The sequence below is a fragment of the Crinia signifera genome, chromosome 2 (assembly GCF_055691185.1).
Source record: "Crinia signifera chromosome 2, ASM5569118v1, whole genome shotgun sequence".
In the NCBI taxonomy this organism is placed as follows: domain Eukaryota; kingdom Metazoa; phylum Chordata; class Amphibia; order Anura; family Myobatrachidae; genus Crinia; species Crinia signifera.
Window position 1 is genome coordinate 362,593,536 of NC_139218.1, and position 19,172 is coordinate 362,612,707.

General features: G+C 39.3%; 1 protein-coding gene across 1 annotated transcript in view; it reads left to right on the forward strand.

Moving 5' to 3' along the window:
- The window catches only part of SACS (sacsin molecular chaperone), a 67,409-nt gene extending 48,514 nt beyond the window's left edge, over positions 1-18,895 (forward strand). Inside the window, exon 10 of the mRNA XM_083169915.1 lies at positions 5,304-18,895. Coding sequence (XP_083026041.1) covers positions 5,304-16,852 — 11,549 coding nt within the window. The 3' untranslated portion in view covers positions 16,853-18,895. The remainder of the gene's footprint in view (positions 1-5,303) is intronic.
- Positions 18,896-19,172: the final 277 nt, after the last annotated feature.

The window sequence follows — 19,172 nt, forward strand, 5'->3', positions numbered from 1 at the left end:
TTTGTCAATCACTCTGTGTCTTACTCCGCACTATGACTGTCATCACAAGACAATGGTGGCTCAGGCGCAGTAGAAACATCTCCAATGTGCAAATATTGGAGATTGTGTCAACCTCTCACCAGTCCCAATATCACAGAGCCCCCTTTGACAAATATTTTTATAATAGTGAATGACCTGTGTTCTATCCCAAACACTGACCATCGACAAACCTAGTCTTGGTCTTATTGAATTCTTAATATCAAACAAAACAAGGTAGTTGAAACCGTTTTTGTTTTTTTCCATTGATTTGTCCCAATAAAGATTTATCTGCTTGAAACGATTGGAGCAGAAATGTGGCCATAACTAAAGTTGTGTACGCACTAGTCGATATATCTGTCATTCGAGCAGATGGACAATATATCGCTAGCGGATTGGTGGACATCTGCAAGAGATATATCTAAAGGGCTGGTGGCACATTTAAATGCCCCCCGTCTGTAATGCGAGACTAACATGGAGCCACTGATACGGAAGTATACATGCTTACCTGGATCAGCAGTTTTGATGTGGTAGATGGTCCGCCGTCAAGTCGTTATGGTGTGTAGCCAGCCTTACTGTTGTTATTAAATAGTGTAATCACTCTAATATAATAATAATATGTAGAATTTGTAACAAAATAGTCTTAGAACACTTATCGAGTTGAAGCAAGAAGCAAAAAATCTGTATTAACATCTCAACTGTCCAGTTCTGATTCGCTGTGTCTTGCCTCCTGGCTGGCGCCACTGTGCACGGCTGGATCCCATAGTCTACTGCGAATTCTCACATTAGCGGTTTAAGTACACCCATTTACAATAACGTTGAACTTTCTTTACAACATTAAACTGCATTATGATGTGTGCAGAAATGTAAATCCAGAGTTATTAAATAATATATGCAAAAAAAAGTAAAAAAATGTAATTTTACCCATACGATTTTATTATTTCGTTAACAATATAATAATACATTGCATTGTAGCACAGCAGCTTCTGTGGGGATATACAGGTATAGTACAGTATGCTTGTGGAAGTGGTTTGCTGAGGAAGGACATTGCAGTGTTATTTTGCACCCAAATTTATTTTAATCTAACAGTAGTTTGAATTGTCTTTAAAGATTTACTGTATGTATGTGAAAATGATTCCGCTACTAACAATTTGAATGTATTTTACCTACAATATATAATACGTTCATTAAAATGACTCAGTCAAGATAAGAAACTATTAACTATGTTGGGAAAAATGTAATCTAAAAATTTTTTAGATATTTTTACTTTAATATGAGGCACTAAGCTCTAAACATGATGCTTTTAATTGAGGACTAAAAATTCTAATTGACAGAACCTTCTTACAATAATTAATTTGATTTAAATACATTTTTGGCCAATTCCCACAGAGTATTGTATAATTGTGAATTTCACTCAAATTTTTAAGATTCCTTTTTTTTATAAAAAATGTCACTATTGTAAATTTAACTCAGCATTTCCTTAGATAATAAATATATATATATATATATATATATATATATATATATAGTGTGGGGGATGAATAGCGTCGCTCCAAGGGTCTTTGTTGAAAGAATTTAATAGCAATAAACAAGTACGAAAAAACAATCACATTGCACTGTGATGGTCAACGTTTCAATGTCCTAACGACATTTTTGTCAAGACTAGGTGCAATGGAAAAAACATTAACAATGTGGCAAACAGGTAACTGCATTAAATTAGCTTACCTGCGCTGTGTCATCCGGCGGCCGAGTGCTCACCGCCCCTCCCCCAGCCGGGGGTACGTACAGTGTGCTAGCCGCAACTTCCGGCTCCCGTTATCAGGGAGACACTACAAGCCGCGGCTCCCGGCCGCCGAATGACAGCACCTGAAAATACAAAAAATGGATAACAATGTAAATAGTAAATATGCATAAACGAGCAGTGGAAAGGGGCACAATTACTGGCCACTATAATATGGTGTATACTGACACTGCAAAAAAAGGGGTTTTAACGTCAGACAACCCAGGTCGGGTAGACACTGAGAAGCGTGTCGACACTGCTGGACTATATATATATATATATATATACGAGTAAAGAGTTGGAGACACTCACCGGACTTGCTGAAGCAAAAGTTTTTTAATGGTACATACCACCTTTTAGATCAACATGTGCATAACAGTGGGTACAGGTCGACGTTTCGGTCCTGGCTGGACCTTTATCAAGACCTGGAGGAGGCAGAAAGGGGGTCTTGATAAAGGTCCAGCCAGGACCGAAACGTCGACCTGTACCCACTGTTATGCACATGTTGATCTAAAAGGTGGTATGTACCATTAAAAAACTTTTGCTTCAGCAAGTCCGGTGAGTGTCTCCAACTCTTTACTCGTATATATTTGGAAGTATCCAGGATTGGGACTTTCTGGCTTCAGGCACCCCGGCAGTTGGCTTGGAAATTGGGAGAGTGCTATCCTCTACGATATGGATATATATATATATATATATATATATATATACAGTATGTGCCCAATTTTTTAATCTTTACAAAACATCTTAACTCCAGAAGTGATATTTTGAAATATGAAACAATAACCTAAAATGCCGTTTTCAAGAGTTTTCCTATTATAAATTGTATTTATTTTTTTCCCTAAAGGAAATGGAAATAAATATATTTCTTTGGCATAATTGCCATTTCCCATTGTGTTGCCTCTCACTGCAGGCTGCAGTTTGAGTACACTATCTGCTAAAATCTTGAACTCACAATCAACACAAAGGGCGAGATTTAATGCCGCCCAAGTTCAGCGGCAGTTCAAGATGTCCACCGAACTCGGATGTTTTTTTAAAAGGGGAATTAACTTACAAGGCAAAACCATGCCTTGTAAGTTAATTCCCCTTTATAAAAACATCCGCGTTCGGTGGACATTTCGCACTGCTGCTGAAGTCGGGCGGCATTAAATCTTGCCCTAAATCTATCTTGTTCATTTTGTTAGAGCTGTAATACAGGCTAAAATAGTTTGCCTGAAATTGGCTGTTGAAATCTTAGAACCACACTTTTGCCTCCATTTCATAGATTAGCTGTGTATAACTGACCTTAGCAACATCTGTAACTGCGAAAATATACAGTGGTCCACATTGATTGTTTCCATGTATAAATATGTTGCTGAGTAGAGTCAGCAATTTACTGTTATCAGATGGCAGAAACAGTGTGTTTCTGAAATGTAGCAGTCTATTTCTGACAGAAAGTAGATAAATAACGTAGATAATAAATAGCATATTGATGTTAATTGAACGACATAATGTTCAGTTTAAGCCTACTAGTATATTTTTGAAGGAGGATTTGTGGGAGGAAACAGGTGCAAGCATGGGGAGAATATAATGTAAAAACCCCACACAGTGCCATGGTGGGAATCGAACCGATGACCTGCAGCTAGCTTTCCTTCCACTGTACTCTGCTGACAAATTATATAACTCATGGACATGCACACATCCTGCAAAAATTTAAATTGCAGCCATTCTATTACATTAAAGCTTTTTGAGGCATAGCAATATGTAACAGTAGGCTACAGTTCAGTGTCTTAAGACTTAGAAGACATGTATTTCTTAGGAACAAAATTAATCTAACTAATCTGTTATTTCAAAATCGTTTTATCAAATGAGAATACAGTTAGTACAAAATGCATGCATACTGTCTTTAAACTCTGTATTTTATGATGAGAATTACTTGGCATGGAGTTCTGTTTGCTTTCTGCATGCACTGCTCATATTTACGGGGATATTTACCAAAGCTTGGATAGTGATCAGGTGGAGAGTACCAACAAATCACAGACTAACTGATTTTTTCAAATACAGCCTGTAAAATGACAGTTAAAAGCTGATTGGTTGGTTCTTTATCTCTCTCCAAGCATTGCTAAATATCCTCCTTATTCATTTATCTTTACATGAGATGATTCGTCCTCACCAAGCTCTCCCCCTTCTCTAGTAGCTCGTATCAGTTACAACTTTGATCATCTCCCGTCTCAGCTGTCCATCCTTTCTCCTAGCTGGCACTCCTCTCACCTGCCCATTTCTCCTCCTAGCTGGCACTCCTCTCACCTGCCCATCTCTCCTCCTAGCTGGCACTCCTCTCACCTGCCCATCTCTCCTCCTAGCTGGCACACCTCTCACCTGCCCATCTCTCCTCCTAGCTCGCACTCCTCTCACCTGCCCATCCCTCCTCCTAGCTGGCGCTCCTCTCACCTTCCCATCCCTCCTCTTAGCTGGAACTCCTCTTGCCTGCCCATCCTTCCGCCTAGCTGGCACTCCTCTCACCTGCCCATCCCTCCTTCTAGCTGGCATTACTCTCACCTATCCATCATATCGCGCATGTGCAAACCCGAACATCGTGAATGAATTCGGACCCTAACGAACAGGTGTAAATCGGCCCCATAGTGCACTAGATACTTAAGATTAAGGATTTTTTTTTTTAGCAAAGGAATTGGAATAATGTAGATTTTTTGCGTACCTTTTACCCAACTTCTTCTTTCTTAAGGTTTACAGATAAGTTCACTGGCAGTGTAATAGGTACAGATGTAGCGCCTCTCAGCTAGCTCAGGGAATCGCCAGGTGGGCAGGATTAGTGCGGGGAGCGGCAGAGGGCATCGGCGGGCTCCATCAGAACGGGGCGTGCGAGCAGCAGCGATTGGCGATAGAATCGCCAGGAGCAGCTCAAATCTGTATTTAGGATTATACTCTTCTGACCACATTCCCAGCCTGGGTCACTGAATATTGGATAAAAGCTGTGTTATAGCGGCTTAATACCTGTTCACACTGCACGCTGGACCCAATATACTGCTGAAGCCAGCCTAGAGTAGTGCTAAAAAGTTTATGAATTCTGCACAAATGTCTACATAGTTCTTTTATTTAAACTCAGGGACAACTCATTGCCCTTTATTTTCTGCCAATGTTCACTCAGTGTAAGAATCTCACTGGATAAAGCAGGTTAAAAGCCCAATTCTGTGTTACTAAATTGTACTGGATGCAAACCAGCTATGATTACATTGACATTCTAGTGTCATTCCTGGTGAAGGTAAGGAATTCCAGCTGAAGATTTCCAGCTTTGTGTTCTCTCTGTGGATGTACAGTTATGTGTGGGCTGCAAGTTTTCCATGTATGTTGCAATTTAAAAATAGCAGAAGTATGTAATAAGGGGAGTGTATAGTTTAGTATATAACCCGTCAGTGAAAAACTTCAGTAACTTAGCAAGTAAAATTTTTAAAAAAAAAATACAAACAAGTAAGAGATGTTTAATACCTATTATGTTTTTTTTCTTTGACAGGAAGACCTTGCACCCAACTCCAGCTTTTGAATCCTGAACGTTTTATTCGTCTGACAAAAGAAATTATGAATAACAAATGGCCGACAAGGGATTTGGTGGTAAAATGGCTCCCAGGCAAAGACAAAAACCATCCTCCAATCTCCTGGATTAAAATGGTCTGGAAACTGTTATATATACATTTTTCTGAGGATTTGTCATGTCTGGATGACATGCCACTTATTCCTACAAAATTGCTGGATGATGAGGAAACTGCACTGGAACTCATTCGTTTGAGAACACCGTCACTTGTTGTATATGATGATGTGTCTAACATACAGCTACCGGAGCATTTACCTGAAATTATTAAAAATCTTGGTGGAATTGTCCTAAGGGAATTAGATCCTTCCATACAGCACCCTCTACTGAAAAAATATGTCTATCCGCCCACACCTAGTGCAATTCTACAAATAATGGACAGGATGTCTCTTCAAAAACTCTCCAGTCAGATTGCTTCATTGACTCCAGTTCACAAAGATGCATTGCGGAGGTTTCTTGCTAGCTTAACGGACATAAATGAAAAAGAAAAAAAAATCATACAAGAGTTAATGGTCTTTAAAAGAATAGAACATACTTCAGATGTAAAGAATTCTTTCGTTTTCTTAAGAGGCTGCAAGGTTCTTCACCACAATGCTAAGCTTCCTCCCAACACCCAACTTTCCTTCCCAATAATTGACAGCAGTGACGAAGAAACAATCCGATTGACCAAGATGCTAAAGGTAGAACAGTTAAAGAGCACAGACTGCCTTAAAATCATTTTGCAGGACATAGAAAAGGGGTTTTATTCAGCTGAAGAAAGAACCAGAATTATGCTTTGGATTCTTGAGAATTTGACTTTTTTAAAGAATGAAAATCATGCTGTAATCAGCTGGTTGTCAGGTCTTAAATTTATAAATATTTTCAAAGACAAGGTGGTTTCAGCAAATGAACTTTTTGATCCAGAGGTGCATGTCCTTCAAAGCCTTTTTTGTTCAGAAGAACAGTTGTACTTCCCACCTGCCGATTTTACTTCTTCGGATGTATTGCATTCTCTCCGACAGATAGGACTAAAAAATGACTCTCACATTTTAGAAAAAGACCTTGTGCAAATAGCCAAGAAAATTGAGGCTTTGCATAGCGGGTCAGGGAAAAACGAAAATATTGTTTTGAAAAAGTCGACCACTCTATTGACAATTTTGAAAAAAGATTACAAATTGATACAGTCACCTGAGGCAAGAGCCATATTAAAGAAAATCAGATGGATACCTGCTATCAAAGAACGACCACCGAATTATCCCAATTCCTTGGTTTGGTTCGGAGACCAATTCAAACTGTATTCTCCTAGAGAGATGTGCAACATATCTTTTGCTGTTTTGGTGGGTTCATCTGTTCCAATGGTGGAAAGCATGCATGACAACATTGAAAAAGTCCTTGGAATTTCAAAAGAGCCTAGCATTGAAGCAGTGTTGAAACATCTGAAGGTTGTTGTTGATTGGAATAATTTGAAAACAATAACTGATGAAGACTACTACCAGTTTCAGCACATTTTACTGGAAATCTATGGTTTTATGCAGGAATGCCTTGAAAAAAGTAAAGAACTGTATACAGCACTGTCTTTTCCATGGGTTTGGACAGGCAACACTTTTTGTTACCCAAAACAAGCCATAATAACATCAGTGCATAGCCTTGACCTTCAGCCTTTTTTACACAACATACCCAACACCATGGTGAAATTTCACAGGTTGTTCAAGTTTTGTGGCTCAATTGAACAGTTGACACCTGAACATATTTCTGAAGTTGTTCAGACAATATATGAGCGGAGCAAGCAACCCATGGGCAAAGAGGAAAATGACCAGAATACTAACATCATGCTGAATATTGTGAGGTGGATGTACAGTCATCAGATTGCAATGAGCCTTGATAAGCCTTTGCCGGTGCATTATAACAAAGACCCTTCTAAACTTGTAATGCGACCCATTCATGAATGCTGTTATTGTGACATCAAAGTGGATGACCTGAATGATCTTCTTGAAGATTCTGTGGAACCAATCATTTTGGTGCATGAAGACATACCAATGAAGACAGCAGAATGGCTAAATGTGCCATGTTTAAGTACACGGCTGATTAACCCAGAAAACATGGGGTTTGAACAGTCAGGACAGAGAGAACCTCTTACCGTGAGAATCAAAAACATTTTAGAAGAATACCCTTCTGTGTCAGATATCTTTAAAGAACTTCTTCAAAATGCTGATGATGCATCAGCCACTGAGTGCAATTTTATGATTGATATGAGAAGAAATATGGATATACGGGAAAACCTTCTAGATCCAGGAATGGTAACTTGCCATGGGCCTGCTTTGTGGTCTTACAACAACTCTGAGTTTACAGACAAAGATTTTTTGAACATAACTCGACTTGGAGAATCCTTGAAAAGGAGCGAGGTTGACAAAGTTGGAAAGTTTGGCCTTGGGTTCAACTCTGTATACCATGTCACAGACATTCCTGTTATAATGAGTAGAGAATTTATGATCATGTTTGACCCAAATATTAACCACATTAGCAAACACATCAGGGATAAATCTAACCCAGGCATTAAAATTAACTGGAGTAAACAACATAAAAGACTTCGTAAATTTCCCAATCAATTCAAGCCATTCTTGGGTGTTTTTAATTGTCACCTACCACTTGCTGTGGAGACTCCTTACAGCTACAAAGGTACACTTTTCAGACTGTCATTTAGGACCCAACAGGAAGCAAAAGTGAGTGAAATTAGCAGTGCCTGCTACAACACTGCTGATATTTACACACTTGTGGATGAATTCAGCTTGTGTGGCTACAGATTGATACTCTTCACCCAGAATGTCAACACAATGGTGTTGAAATACCTAAAGCCTGAAGAAACTGACCCAGTTTTAGCTCAAGATACAGTAACAATAAAAAAAACTGTTTGCTCATCAAAAGTTTTATCTCGCTCAACAAAACTACTGAAGGAAGCTGCCAAAGTAATGCACAATTGCAATACCACCAAAAAATTCCCAACTGAAATGCCAAAATCATTATGCATTTTACAGATTACCGTTCAAGAGTATCATCATGTCTTTAGACGAATAGTTGACCTTCATTCTCCATTATTCCGTGGTCCAGAAGATGAACCAGCTAACATATTAGAAATGACCAAATCTGGGCAGAACAAGAGAATGACAGAGGAACTACCCCAAAAAACTGTGGACTCATCTACCTGGTTCATTTGTTCCTGTATGGATATAGGTGAAGCATTAAAATTTGCATTGAGCGATAGTGGCAAGAGACTTGGACTTGTGCCCTGTGGAGGTGTGGCAGTGATGCTTTCTGAAAATCAAGATGGGAAATGGACAGTGAGACAGTTGTCCAGTAACATAGGAGAAGTTTTCTGCTACTTACCTCTTAGGATAAAAACTGGGCTACCATTGCACATAAATGGTTGCTTTGCCGTGACCTCAAACCGAAAAGAGATCTGGAAAACAGATACAAAGGGAAGATGGAATACAGTATTCATGAGACATGTCATTGTTCATTCTTATCTAGAGGCTCTTTGCATTCTAAGGGACATGTCTACCAGTGGAGAACTGCTCAACTACAACTACTATTCCGTATGGCCAGATCCTGATTATGTGCATGATGACTTTTCTATTATTTGCCAAGGACTATATGAAGACATTGCAAAAGGGAAAGGCAAGGAGCGCTTTAAAGTATTCTCAGATGGAACATCTTGGGTTTCTATGAAACATGTGAGATTCCTAGACGATTCGTTACTTAAGAGACCAGATATTGGACCTGCAGCTTTTCAAATTTTCTTAAAGTACTTAAAAAAGACTGGCTCCAAAAACCTCTGTGCGGTAGAACTGCCATCTTGGGTTAAAATGGGGTTTGAAGAAGCGGGATGCATGGATGTGCTGCTTGGGAATACATTTTCTGAACGGCAATTTTTTTCTGAAGTGTTTTTCCCTCACATTGAAGAAATCGAGCCCAAACTACGTGATCCATTGATGCTGTTTGTTTTAAATGAAAGAATACAGGCATTCAGTGAAATTCTACAAGTGACACCATGCATTCCATGTTCCAGTGAGGACCACCCATTGGTAGTACCTTCAAGACTGATCTATCCAGAAGGCAGAGTTGCAAAACTATATGATGACAATGATGGGAGATTCCCCTTTGGAACAAACCAGAACTACCTAAACCCAGTAGTGCTGGTAAAGCTAGTGCAACTTGGCATGGTGAAAGATGACATTTTATGGGAAGATTTAATTGAACGTATTGAGTCAATTTCACAGGTTAATAAGGGTGATCATGCTAGAGCCTGCTTGAGAAGCAATATTATTTTAAGTCTGATTGATGAAAAGCTTAAATTGAGAGACCCGAAAGCTAAGGAATTTGGTAAGCAGTGCCAAACCACTTCATTCCTGCCATTTTTGACCAAGCCAGCAGGATTCTCCTTATCCTGGAAAGGAAGTCAATTTAATACTGAAGAAATGCTTGCCGCCACTGAGCTGTATACTGCTGAGCACCAAGACATAGTTTGTCTTTTGAAACCAATTCTCAATGAAAACTCTCCTTCTTTCAAGGGTTGTGGGTCCATATCATTGGCGGTCAAGGAATACCTAGGTTTACTCAAAAAGCCAACACCGGAGTTAGTAATTGAACAGCTGAAGGAAGTTGCCAAATATCCAGATGGGAATACACTTTACCAGGAAAACATTACAAACGCTTGCTATAAATTTCTTAACGAAGCTGTATTGCTAAATGAAGCCACGAAGACCGTAGTTGTCACCGAATTAAAGTCTTTCCCTTTTATTTTTGTTGAGAGCATTTATGTAACTCCAGAAAAAGTTTCCTTTCAACTGAATTTTGAAGCTGGGCCGTACCTCTATCAGATGCCAAACAAGTACAAAAATAATTTCCGGGAACTGTTTGAAAGTGTTGGTGTGAAACAGACCTTCACGGTGGAAGATTTTGCATCAGTTCTTGAAATGGTCAAAAAAGCAAATATGAATAGGAAAATATCAGAGAATGATTTCCAACTTTGCAGGAGGATTGTAAGTGAAGGAATTTGGGGACTTATCCGCGAGAAAAGCCAAGAATTTTGTGAAACGAATTACGGTCAAATACTGCTTCCAGATGTCAACCTGAATCTACTGCCAGCTAAATCTTTATGTTACAATGACTGCCCATGGATTAAAGTTAAAGACACTGCTGTAAAATACTGCCACTCTGACATTCCACGAGAGGTAGCTGTAAAGCTTGGGTCAATACCAAAGAGACACAAAGCTCTAGAAAGGTATGCTTCCAATGTTTGCTTCACTGCACTTGGTACTGAATTTGGACAGAAAGAAAAACTCACTAGCAGAATCAAAAGCATCTTGAATGCTTATCCCTCAGAGAAAGAGATGCTGAAGGAGCTTCTGCAAAATGCAGATGATGCAAAAGCCACAGAAATATGTTTTGTGTTTGACCCTAGGCACCACGTATCGGACAGAATATTTGACGAGAAGTGGGCACCAATGCAAGGCCCTGCACTGTGTGTATTCAACAACCAGCCGTTTACAGATGATGATGTTAGAGGCATCCAGAACTTGGGAAGAGGAACAAAGGAAGGCAACCCCTGCAAAACTGGACAATATGGCATAGGTTTCAATTCTGTTTACCATATCACTGATTGTCCTTCATTCATCTCTTCTAATGACATTATTTGCATCTTCGATCCTCATGCAAAATATGCCCCAGGGGCAACATCAATAAGCCCTGGGCGCATGTTTCGAGATTTGGATGCGGACTTTAGAACACAATTTTCAGATGTGCTAAATCTATATTTAGGGGACCACTTCAACCTTTCAAAAGCTACAATGTTCCGATTTCCACTCCGGAATGCTGAAATGGCAAAAACCTCAGAAATCTCCCCAGTGCCCTGCTCTGATAGGATGGTTCAGAACCTTCTTGATAAGCTGCGTACAGATGGCGCTGAACTCCTCATGTTTTTGAATCACATGGAGAAAATTTCCATCTGTGAAATAGATAAGTCAAGTGGTGCACTAAAAGTGTTATATTCCGTGAGAGGGAAAATCACTGATGGTGATAGGCTAAAACGTAAGCAATTTCATTCATCTGTAATTGACAGCGTAAAAAGGAATAAGCAACTGAAAGATATTCCTGTGCAGCAAATTACTTACACTATGGATATTGAGGACACTGAAAACAACCTTACATCATGGTTGATTTGTAACCGTTCTGGGTTTTCCAATATGGACAGAGTGTTAAAAAGTGTGGTATCTGCTCACAAAAATAAAGACATCACCCTGTTTCCACGTGGAGGAGTAGCTACGTGTATAACGCACAATTACAAAAAACCATACAGGGCATTTTGCTTCCTGCCTCTTTCTCTCGAAACAGGACTTCCTTTTCATGTGAATGGACACTTTGCTTTGGATTCGGCAAGACGTAATTTGTGGAGGGATGATGACGGAGTTGGAGTAAGAAGTGACTGGAATAACAGCTTGATGACTGCCTTAGTGGCTCCAGCATATGTGGAGCTATTGGTGCAGCTTAAGAAGCGAAGCTTTCCTGGCACCGATCCTACAATATCCGTCCTACACAATACACCAATTCATACAGTCAAAGACATTTTAAAGAAGTTTTTGTTCTTTTTTCCCGTCAACAGACTTGATTTACAACCGGACTGGTATTGCCTTGTGAAAGCTGTTTATGCTTGTATCTATGCAGATTCTAAGCGTCTCTTGCCTGTAGTGCGAGCTCCAAATGTTGACAGCTCTGACTCTCAATCGGCTGTCATCATTACATGGGTAAACATGTCTGCAGTGAATTCTGGCAAGCCTTTCTTTGACAATTTACTACAAGATGAGTTGCATCACATGAAAACGATTGAATACAACATAACAACCCGAAAAACCGTAGCTGAAAATGTTTATAGGCTCAAACATCTTCTCTTAGAAGTTGGATTCAACTTGGTTTACTACTGCGAGGAAACTGCTAACTTGTACCATTGTCTGGTTGATGCCGGCATCCCAGTTACCTATGCAACTCCTTCCGATGTCCGCAACTTTCTGATGACCTTCTCATCTCCAGATACAAACTGCCACATTGGAAAGCTACCCTGTCGCCTTCAGCAGACTAACCTGAAATTATTTCACAGTTTAAAGCTTCTCGTGGATTATTGTTTAAAAGATGCTGAAGAAACAGACATTCAGATTGAGGGTCTACCACTTCTAATTACCCTTGACAATGTCTTGCAAATTTTTGATGCGAAGAACTCAAAATTCCTAACCAATTACCATGAATTAATCCCATCTCGGAAAGATCTGTTTATGAACACTCTGTATATGAGATACAGCCATATTTTGCTTACGAGCAAAGTAGCAAAAGTCTTTGACATTGACAGCTTTGCTGACTTGCTGTCATCCGTTCTTCCCAGAGAGTATAAAACGAAAGTCTTTGTCCCATGGAAAGATAACTTTGCAAGTGAATCTTGGCTGAAAAATGCATGGCATTTCATCAGCGAGTCAGTCAGCATTAAAGATGACCAATCGGATATGACCACAACATTTGATACAGTTATAGAAACATTAAAGGACTGGGCATTACTACCAGGAATAAAATTCACTGTGTCCCCTGGCCAGTTGATCATTCCAGATGGTGATGTTTTGTTGCCATTGAGCTTGATGCATATTGCAATCTTTCCAAATGCACAGAGCGACAAAGTATTTCATACATTGATGAAGACTGGCTGTATTCAACTGGCATTAAACAAGATCTGCTCAAAAGACAACATATTACTTCCGTTGTTGGCAGGACATACAGCAAATATAGATAATCCATTAAGCATTCTAAGAGCTATCCAACACATGATTCTGTCGTCAACATTCAGAACTGAAAAAATAGTAGAAGCTGACTTTGATGCACTTTTAATGTATTTTAACTGCAATTTAAATCACCTGGATTCAGAAGATGCCTTCAGCATTTTGAAGTCACTTCCATGTTACAAGTCTGTCAGTGACCGCTACATAACCCTTTCAAAGTATGGAACCTGTTATGTTCTTGCAAAGAGCATGCCAACAGCCGAGGTGGACAAATGGTCTCATTCATCATCATTTGCCTTTCTTGAAGAGAAAATTCACTTGAAAGAACTTTACAGTGCACTGGGATGCGTTCCAGTGGATGATTTAGAGATTTATGCAAAGCATCTCTTGCCGAAGTTTGAAAACCTCTCCTATAATGGTAAATTAGAGCACTTGATTTACATCAAAAATCGATTATGTAGCCTCGAAGAGTCTTCTCCAGTCAAGGACCAGCTTTATGCTAAATTGGCAGAGCTGGCATTCATTCATGATGCCAGCACCCGGCTCAAGCCTGCAAAGACTTTCTATGATCGGACTGTTAGAGTATTTGAAGTGATGCTCTCCGAAAAAATGTTCATACCATTAGATTTCTTTAAAAAACTGGAACAAATTACAAAGCCAAAGAACCAGTCTGCTTTCTTCCTTTCATGGATCAAATTTCTTCGCAACATTGGCCTAAAGTACATCATTTCTCAACAGCAGCTGTTGCAGTTTGCAAAAGAGATTAGCATGCGGGCCAATGCAGAAGGTTGGACAAAGGAAGTCTTGCAGAATACTGTTGATGTTATTCTTTTTCACGTCTTCCAAGAAAGAACAGATTTGCTGTCCGGAAACTTTTTGAAAGAATTGAGTTTGATTCCCTTTCTATGCCCTGAACGAGCACCTGCAGAGCTGGTACGCTTTCATCCACAATATCAAGAAGTAAATGGTACACTTCCTCTCATAAGGTTCAATGGAGCACAAGTCAATCCAAAGTTCAAGCAGACAGATGTTATGCAGCTACTATGGACATCTTGCCCCATTCTTCCTGAAAAAGCCACCCCATTAACGATCAAAGAACATGAAGGAAGTAGTCTTGGTCCACAAGAGCAGCTTGAACAAATTTTAACTTTGCTTAATGTCAATTTAGATCCATCTCTTGACAAGGTTATTAACAATTGCCGAAATATATGCAACATTACAACAGTAGATGATGAAATTGTAAAAACACGATCAAAGGTCCTACGCAGTATCTATGAATTCCTAAGCACTGAGAAAAAGGAGTTCAAATTCCAGCTGAGAGGAGTTGCTTTTGTAATGGTTGAAGATGGGTGGAAACTTCTAAAGCCGGAAGAGGTTGTAATCAGTCTGGAATCTGAATCCGATTTTAAACCTTACCTGTACAAACTTCCTCTAGAGTTAGGAACTTTCCATCAGCTGTTTAAGAATTTAGGAACAGAAGATGTTGTTTCCACAAAGCAGTATGTTGAAGTTCTTGGTCGCATTTTCAAGAGCTCTGAAGGAAAACAGCTAGATCCTAATGAAATGCGCACTGTAAAGAGAGTGGTTTCCGGTTTACTGAAAAACCTTCAAAATGATTCATCTAAAGTACGTAATGACTTTGAAAATATTCGAGACCTTGCACTTTATCTGCCAAGTCATGATGGAAGACTGGTCAAGTCTAGCATATTAGTGTTTGATGATGCACCCCATTATAAAAGTAGAATTCAGGGAAACATTGGGGTTCAAATGCTTGTTGATCTAAGCCAGTGCTACATGGGAAAGGATCATGGATTTCACACAAGAATTATTATGCTCCTTCCTCAAAAGTTAAGGCCACGACTTCTCAGCAGTATACTCGAAGAACAATTGGATGAAGAGACACCTAAATCCTGCCAGTTTGGTACCTTGTGTTCTTTGCAAGGTAGACTTCAGCTATTGCTGTCTTCCGATCAATTTATCACTGGGCTCATTAGGATTATGAAGCATGAAAATGACAATGCATTTCTGGCAAATGAGGAAAAGGCCATAAAGCTTTGTAAAGCATTACGAGAGGGCTTGAAGGTCTCCTGCTTTGAGAAGTTACAAACCACATTACGAGTCAAAGGATTTAATCCAATCCCACATAGCAAAAGTGAAACCCTTGCGTTTTTAAAGAGATATGGCCATGCTGTAATCTTACTTTACATACAACACTCTGACAGCAAAGACATCAATTTCTTGTTAGCCTTAGCAATGACCTTGAAATCTGCAACAGACAATCTGATTTCTGACACCTCATATTTGATTGCTATGTTAGGATGCAATGACATATATAGAATTAACGAGAAGCTCGATAGCCTAGGGGTTAAATATGACTCGTCAACTGAGCAATCAAAACTTGAACTTCCTATGGCTGGGACTCCAATTCCAGCAGAAATTCACTATACACTGCTCATGGATCCCACTAATGTCTTTTATCCAGGAGAATATGTTGGATATTTGGTGGATGCTGAAGGTGGAGATTCATTTGGCTCATACCATCCAACGTATACCTACGCAATTATCGTTCAAGAAGTAGACAAACATGATGACAACTCAGATTCCATGGGCAAGTTTTTCCAGATTGATATTGGATACAGTGAGTACAAGATTGTTAGTTCTCTTGATTTGTACAAGTTTTCTAGGCCAGAGGAGAGTGCTCAGAACAAGGATAGTGCTCCCACAACGCCATCAAGTCCAACAGAATTTCCACCTCCTGGCCCTAGGACTGCAAATTCTTTTCCCAATAAAGAAAGTAATAGGGCAAATTCTTCCAAACATCAGTCACCTAAAAAGATAAAGTTAACTTCTTTGCCCGAAATATTAAAAGAGGTTACTGCTGTAATGGACCAAGCCTGGAAACTTCCTGAATCAGAAAGAAAGAAGATAATTCGAAGGCTTTACCTAAAGTGGCATCCAGATAAAAATGCAGAAAACCTTGACATAGCAAATGAGGTTTTTAAACACTTGCAAAATGAAATAAACCGTCTTGAGAAGCAAGCCTTTGCCGACCAAAATGCTGAACGGACAGCAAGAAGGACCTTTACAACACAGTCAACTAGGTTTCAGTCAGACAAGTTCTCCTTTCAAAGGTTTTACTCTTCTTGGAATGAAGAAGCAACAAGCCACAAGTCCGAAAGACAACAATACAATGAAACATTTGCTTCCACCACCGGGTCTTACAATTCAAAACGGTTCTTCGTACCACCTACGTTTAAGTCAGTAGGTAACCCTGTTGAAGCCAGGAGGTGGCTTAGACAAGCGAGGGCTAATTTTTCAGCAGCAAGAAACGATCTGCACAAAAATGCAAATGAGTGGGTGTGTTTCAAATGCTATCTCTCAACCAAATTAGCGTTGATTGCAGCTGACTATGCCGTCAGAGGGAAGTCTGACAAAGACATAAAACCAACAGCACTTGCACAAAAAATTGAAGAATACGGCCAACAGCTAGAGGGTCTATCTAAAGACGTTCAGACTTTGGAGGCTTATGGTGTGGACAGCCTAAAAACTCGTTATCCCGATATGCTACCTTTTCCACAGATTCCAAATGACCGATTTACTTCCGATGTTGCCATGAGGGTAATGGAATGCACTGCTTGTATAATAATAAAACTTGAAACTTTTATACAAAATAAAATTATTTAAAGTTAAGATAAATATTCTTCTACAAACGCAAATATAGCAGATAGAATTGTAACGCTACATAGCACAGGAATTGCTGCACATAAGGGTACCACAGGAATGGAGCGCGCAGTGAAGTTCTCTTATGTGATCTGTGGGGAAATAAAGAAAAATGAGGATGACCACAAAGTATAACTTATTTAAAAACAAAACATTTGTTGCCATGCTCTTGTGCTTATTAAACTGTGATTATGTAATAGCATAAACTGCCTCTCTAGGCCTTAAATGTGTGCAATTTTAATTATTCTTTAACAATTTGAATATAAGAACTTTATTTATATAGATGTTCATTTGACTCCACAATGCTTCTGCGCCAGTTTGGTGCTTGCCTCGTTAGTCCTTCCACTGACGTAATCCCAGACTGCACAGGATTTGCTTTTAATGAGGCATCCTGAGATAACCAATTTATGTGGGTGGAAAATAAAGCAATGTATTTACAGCATAACAGATTAAAAAGTTTATCTATATTAGTTGTGTTGGCTAATAAAAAAATTGTCTTTAAAGTACATACAGGTCATACACAGGAGCCACGTGAGGCACACCACGGTCAGTCTGTAGTTCCTTCCACTACTTACAATATGGCAGATGCGTGTCTGCACTTGTTCGGTAATGAATGGCCACATAGCCAGACTGTGGTATCATAGAAACAGCAGTGGCCAGTGAAATAGCAAGCAACTAGCCCACTCACCAACCACCTGACTCAATCTCCATCATAACTATGCGAAGCACCAATTGTGACTTAGGGTATTGGTGGGGCCCCTCAAACAAAGTAGCCCACTGTGATTTCTCTGATATCACGGTGGTCCAATCTTACACACTGCACCCACTTGTGACAGCTCCCTAGCTGCCACACGATCAGCACACTAATCTCCTGAAATACTTTGTGCTGCTGTAAGAACCCCAATGACGTAATTGGCCATGTTTTTTTTTCTGTCCTAGCTTTCACCAACTTGTCCGTGTAAATATTGTTTTGATGAAAGATAACAAAAAGATACTTTAAAATGAAGACTTCTTAATCGGACACACCTTATATATTATACTGGAGAAGCTCTACAACTTGCATACTGTAAATCAGGCATAGCCAAACTGTGGCCCTCCAGCTGTTGTGAAACTACACATCCCAGCATGCTTTGCCATAGTTTTAGCATTCCCGTTTAGCAAACTGTTGCAAGGAATACTGGGACTTGTCGTTTCACAACAGCTGGAGGGCCATAGTTTGGACATGCCTGCTGTAAATACTTTTCAAATAGAATAAAAAAAAAAAAATAGGCAATTTGTTAGCAGGCTCATTATTTGCTCAATGCTAAACATGTATCTGAGCTTCGAGGTAAAATGTAATGCCAATAAAAAAAGGCAGCAAATATGTGCGTACAATTGATTGTCTATTACTGTGCAGAATATAACACAGCACTTGATGTAACCAAAGCTAAGCAGCATAGTAGACAATCCCTTCCTGCTTTACTACAGTACAAATCAGATTCCTATGGTAGCTGCTTTCCTCCGCAGCCTTTGTGCTTTCAGCCTAAGCCCTAAACATACTGCTGTAATCAGCTGGATCTGGTTTTCACATTACTGCAGCTGAACGTCTAATTCACTGCAACCTCACAGTGTATTATTGTCTATAACTGCCTCGCCTTTTTAACTGTCTTTGCATTTTGTACCGTACAAAGTTGATTTTCATTGCATCTTTTTAAATACATGTACTAAAAAAATAAAAAAAACGCCGAACATGTTAATAGTGATCTGAAATGTGCACTGAAATTAGCTTTGTTTTCTCGTCCGTTGTTAAACAGATGCAGGAGCCTTAATAATTGTTTAGTTTCCATTTTTTTATTTGGAACAAATGTATAAAGACTGTAGATTTGTTTTAAGTTATACTTGTGTCATTGTATTGGGTGTTGCCTCAAAAATGAATTCATTTTTTTTTTTTTTTTTTGTACAACCCTCAAAATGCTTTTGTTTCATCCACATTGGTCATTTGTAATAAAATTAAAAAATATCAAACCAGTTTGGCTGTGTGCTTATTTCTGTCTGTCTGTCTGTCTGTCTGTCTGTTGGTCTATCTATCTATCTATCTATCAATGTTTACAACAGTATGATTATAAAATAATTACTCAAACTGGGCAAAACCATGCTGCACTGCAGGTGGGATATAGGGATGCCAATCCCGGAGCAATTTTTCAATCCCGGGAATCGGGATTGAAAAATGCTTAATCCTGGGATTCCCAGAATCCAGGGATTGGCATCCCTAAAAGAAAACGGCCGCTTTCCCCCACATTTACTT